Consider the following 6,000-nt stretch of genomic DNA (forward strand, 5'->3'; position numbering starts at 1 on the left):
GTAGCACATTCCCATTGGTCAAAACATCATCCACAATTTCAAATAGTTCTGTACCACATAGACACAGCCTAAAATCATATTATGAAGTAGATTAACTCCAATTAAAACCAAAAGTGTATGTGTTAAAGATTTTAAAAACATAAAATTTAAGTAGGTAATATAATAATACAGAAAATAAAAATTCTATGGGGAAATTAACTAAGGCCAAAAACATGATATATCTGCTTCCTTCTACCCTATACCTACCCTAGTTTTTTGTGCCTACCCTTAACAATTTAAGGCCATTTTGGCTCAATCACTGTTAAAGTCTAAATCATTTGCTCAATGTAAAATATTTTTGAAAAATCATAATAATTTCCTACCTACCTACCCTATTTTTTTCTTGCTTGTAGCAGGAAACAAGACTATTATTTTTTTGGCCTGATTGTGGAATTAGGGAATGCATATTGATAATCCAGTAGTTTATATTTTACTTTAGTGTCAGCTACAGAGTTATATCTCTTTTTTTTTTAATTCTGCAGTACATTCTATATAATTTTTATCTCCTACGAACATGGGTTATAGTAAAAGCCAAATGTTAACTTCTGTTCACTATGACATTTTAAACAAAATATCAAAAATAAATGTAGGCTTTCCAACCCATGAATCACATTTTGCATGATTCTTACCTGGAGTGCTACTTAATATTCCTTTGTTTTAAATCAAAGCATAGATATCAAATGGTTGTATCCAAGTAAATTACATTTTGGTTATGATTAGCCACTGCATGCTTTAAACAGAATTATTAAATTACATGTACAGTACATGGTTCATAATAACTGGAATAATTCAGCCCCCACTGTCAGTCAAAGTTTTCTCAAGGGAGCAATCGGAGATCATCGGAATATAACGACTGATATTATTAGGGTCATAAACCTATCCTGAATAATATGAGTGGGGCTAGGATAAAAAATAACACATTCTCCGTATGTATGTAAACAAGCCATGGAAATGGCTACAAAATACTGCATGAGTCTATGTTTTGAAAGTTTGAAAAGATAACTTGGCTTATGACCCTAAATTTATTCTAGTAATCTTCATAAAGGGAGGTTATTTAACTTTTTGATTTATATGCTATATAGCATCCAAAGTTCTAATGAACAATTTGAATTGAAAGTTTAAAACTCATTGAAGTAGATATTTTCTGACATATGGCTCATTGTTTGGGGATTTTTTTCAGGTGGCTGTATATATGGGCAAGGAGAGTGGGGTGAATGTGATCCTCAAACCAACAAAAGGGCAAAGACAAAATTATTGACATCTGGCAGTCTGTTACATTGTAAATCACAGAAAGTTGTCTACAGATCATGTCTAAGGAATGATGGCAAAGGTATGAATATGGTTATATTTTTATTTCTGTTTTTATGCCATCATAGTTATATATCTATATACCTACTATTTTGAGTATCTTTTTCAGTCATCTTGCAAATTCATATAGAAATACATATTTTCAGTGAGCAAATCGTGTAAAAAATTTCCCTTAATCATTTGAAAAGATTTTTAACATATAACAAAATAATTTTAGATTTCAAAAGGTCTCTTTCAAGGGTGAGATAATCACAAATTGTTCTGTAATGTAATGTAAATGAAATTTTATTTATTTTAGAATAACCAGAAAAGAAGTTTGATAGTGTGAACACTTTTTGTTAATAATTGTGAAAAAGTAAAAACACTCTGTATCTTGTAAAAAAATGTAAACATTTGTAACGGGAGAGCATGATTTGACTCACAAAATTATACTCCACCATCGAGGATCGAACCCTAGACCGTTCGGTGACAAGCTAGCGACAAACCGATTCGGCTAAAGAATTAATCCTTTAGCCAAGTCAATTAACTGGCTATTTAAATCTCACTACCTACTACAATGCAGGTAGGCCATCCTGCCACACATTAATGCTCAATTGTCTTGAAATACAATTCAGTAACTTGTGCTTTTTAAATTAAAATTCAAAAGAATGTTCTCTGATAAAAAAGGAAAATTTATAGTGAAAAATATAAGGTGTTAGTAGTTGACTCAGTAAATGTAAAATCACAGACAGATTTTTATAAATAACGTTTAAGAGATGAATGCAAAGAGCATGAAAAATACCAAAGAAAATCTTTTATACAAAATACTTATACTTGTAATCCACAAGCATTCTGTAGCTTGTAAGTTTTATTTCTGGTTTTTCTGTTAAGATTAATTATAGATGTATAAAACTGATGCAATTTCCATTCAACAAAATCCTTTTTTTTCCCTCCTTTTATAGATCGATGTTTCTTTGGAAAATGGGGCAATTGGTCATCCTGTCAGAATGGTGTGCAGAAAAAACAAAGAGAAGTTGTTCAGGGAGGTGTCGACTGTCAAAAACGAGCTGTTAGGACAAAGCCCTGTTCGTGATTTTAGATAAAAGGAGATAAATCTATTATAGAACTTGAAGGGAGATAATCTATAATTAATATCAAGGGGGATAATCCATAACAGAACATAAAGAAAGTGTATTTTTCATTATTGAAAAGGTCAATTTATTATTTATCCATTGGAGTAATGGTATTGAAAAACAAGGTGGAATAAATAGTGTCACATGTAGGAAGAAAACATTTGATTCTTTTTGTATCATACTAACATGGAAAAATAACAATTATCTTTTTGAAAAATTTTAACAAATTACATGTTGTCATGTTTTTCCAAATGGAGGTGGTACTTCCTTCTTATTTTTAATTGATTTGTTGTTTCAGGCTATTTCAACACAATTTGTCTTTCTTATATCAAGAGAAATAACTATAATATATATAAAAAAAAACATAATACATGTAAAAATCCAATATATTTTTTAGGGGAAGAGGGATGATAGAATTATTTTTTACATTTGTTTCTTGTCCACAATTATTTTTTACATTTGTTTCTTGTCCACAAATGTGGATAAAATAAATCCCATGTTTAAATGTTCGTGTTTGCAATACTCAGATGTTATTTTTAGTCATTAAATGTTTGTGTCTTGTCATCTATATGTATTGTTAAACTATATTTGTATTTTTTTTCTTTTAAATATTTTGAATATGTGCAATACTTTTATAGAAAATTTCAATGTTAAATTTTTATTGTTTTTTTTGTATAATGTTTCGTATTTCATTTTTATTTATAAAAGCTATTTTATCCCAAAAATGGGGGTAAAAAGCAAAATTGGTATCACCCACTTTGACAGCAGTTGGTATGTAGTGATCATGGCATGCCAAATTGTAGGATTTGATTTCAGACTTGAGCAACTTCCTGTTTTATTAACTTTGTTTATATAATTTGACCATGACACAATGGGAAGCAGTGGGTAAGTAAGTAAGTAATTCTTTTTATAGTCGTGTTTAACAATCTTATTAACAATAAATATAAGCTCTCATGAGCTTTTATAAAGACAAGGAGGTAGACCTAAGGTAAGGGACACAACTCTTTAAAATCATTGAAATGTTTGTATTTAGGCTCTTTATATCAATCCCATGAAAGCATCAAAGTAACTTGGATTGATTTGATTCTGTTTCAAGTGAAAGCTTGAAAGGCTTAGGTGAAATTGAATATGATACAAACATATCACTGATTTCAAGAGTTATGCCCCTTACCCTAGGTCTACCTCCTCAAGGTATCCTTAAGTAAAGCTTTGCTATGAGTTTCTAGTTATCAGTTGTTTTTCTAAATATTTTTGACGACAATATTTAATCTGAGAATTGCCAAAGTGTCCTACATTGTTTATAACTTTTGTGACAGATCCTTGACAAACATTTATTAACTAAGAAAATGTTTACCAATTTGTAAATATAATACTACCTGTAAAGTAAAACCTGTCTAACAAACCCCTCTTGGACTGTACAATTTGTTTGATTAAGACAGTGTATGACTTACTCTTGTTCCAAGTATATTTTGAACTGATACAAAGGGACTTCAATGCATGTCTGGAATAAACAGATTTTCAGTTTATTCAGGGTTTGGTTAACACAGGTTTTACTGTACATTTCATTTGTAAATATTTCATCACCTTCATTCATTTATTCTCATATTATGAGTGTGATATAGAATTCCATTTAGGAATAATTTTATTGTTTGTCAGAAAGTTTCCTACATGTAGGGTCTGTATGTCAGATAGTTGTAACAGTTATATGTTATTTGTAAAGTGACTATGTTTATTTTGATGAGTACTCATCACAGTGCAGTATTATTCAGAATTTAAATTCTTATCAATCTTGTTTTAAACCTAAGTACCAAAAATTCAGTATGAAGTTGCCAATAATTTATTAGAATTCATTGCAAATTTAAATTCTTATCTAGAAGTCTGGTATTTGTCCCTGGATTACATTCTTTTGATTACCACTATAACCTTGGTTCCCTTGATTACTCTTTAAAACATTACCCATGCAGTCCTTTTGTTTTCAATCACTTAGTTTTCAAGTTGATTCCATATTTTATATTAAAGATAAAAATTGATTTATACTGTGTAAACAGATGTATACTAAACATTCATAAATTCATTAGTATGATGATCAGAGTGTACTTGTGAGAGTATATACACTACAAACATAGACTATGCTATAATGTGAGTATACTTCAACAGAGTTTGCTACAAATGTAATTACACTTTAACAGAGTATGCTACAAGTATGAGTTTACATCAACAGAGTATGCTACAAATGTAATTACACTTCAACAGAGTATGCTACAAATGTGAGTATACTTCAACAGAGTATATGCTACAAATGTAAGTATACTTCAACAGAGTATGCTACAAATGTAATTACACTTCATCAGAGTATGCTACAAATGTGATTATACTTCAACAGAGTATGCTACAAATGTAAGTATACTTCAACAGAGTATGCTACAAATGTAATTACACTTCAACCGAGTATACTCACATGAGTAAACTACAAATAAGATTACATTTAGACTTCATTGCCATTCTATGTGATTCACATGAATGTATGCAACTACTGAAGGAAAACAAAGTTACATGAGTATACAAATGTACAAATTATATACTAGTGTGAATATTTAGGAGTCATATGTATTATATCTATTCAAGGTAATTGTAGGCAGATGGCTTTGTTTTATACAAATTCTTGGAATTGTAAAATATCAATACATTTTTTTTGTGTTCTTCTAAACAACTTTTATTCCAATGATAAAAATTTTTTTTTTCCTTTACATTTTTTAAATGAAACTATGCCTCATTTAACTGTATATATAAGAACAAGATTTAGCTCATTTTGAAAATGAGTAATATAATGTCAGATCATTGTTATTTCACATGCATGTTCAAAATTGTTTAGATTCTACCTGATTCTTGGAAGATTACTGATGCTCCTATTTAAAGGGAAGCAACTCTGTAATGTTTACCATTCAATAGAGTGCCAGATATACATATGCATTGATCGCAAATTTCTAAAATATTGCACAATTTGTAAATATAAGCATAGAAAATAGTATTTAAATATATGTCCAAAACAATTTTAATAATAAAAGTTATCAAGAGACTAATCAGTTTTATTGTTACATCATTTGGGTAAATTTAGTAATGTATCCTTCATCTTTATGGTGAATTTGGAATTGTAGCTGCACTGTTTTCTGTGTTTGTGTGTTTGTTTTTGTGCTGGATATGTTCAAGATTAAAGCCTAAAGTTTCAAATAATGATTGGATAACTTTATTGTACAGCAAAGTGAGAACATTGTATTGTTTTATTTAATTTCAGTTATTACCTGCAAATAACCCTAATTAAATATCCTGAAATCTCTGTGGAACTCACAGTGAATTAATTCTAGTGGAACATTGTTAAAATAGACTGTTTTAAAGCCGAATTCTCCGTAAATTGTCCCCAATCACGAGTATTGCCGTCGGTCGTAATTTTACAATCAAATCTACCAATTGACAACACAAGAAACATTATTTTGCATGCAGTTATGTTTGTTCTGAAAAAGCAACACAAAAATAACTAGAGCTA

At 29.6% G+C, this 6,000-nt stretch overlaps 1 protein-coding gene across 1 annotated transcript in view; it reads left to right on the forward strand.

The window, feature by feature from the left end:
- Nucleotides 1–5,539, forward strand: part of LOC148613699 (uncharacterized) — a 32,341-nt gene extending 26,802 nt beyond the window's left edge. Inside the window, exons 8-9 of the mRNA XM_088587220.1 lie at nt 1,220–1,369; nt 2,289–5,539. Of these exons, the coding sequence (XP_088443346.1) occupies nt 1,220–1,369; nt 2,289–2,419 (281 nt within the window). The 3' untranslated portion in view covers nt 2,420–5,539. The remainder of the gene's footprint in view (nt 1–1,219; nt 1,370–2,288) is intronic.
- The last annotated feature ends 461 nt before the right edge of the window (nt 5,540–6,000 follow it).

This window comes from Perna viridis, chromosome 6, assembly GCF_037379345.1.
Source record: "Perna viridis isolate PV_CMFRI_1.1 ecotype Kerala chromosome 6, ASM3737934v1, whole genome shotgun sequence".
Taxonomy (NCBI): domain Eukaryota; kingdom Metazoa; phylum Mollusca; class Bivalvia; order Mytilida; family Mytilidae; genus Perna; species Perna viridis.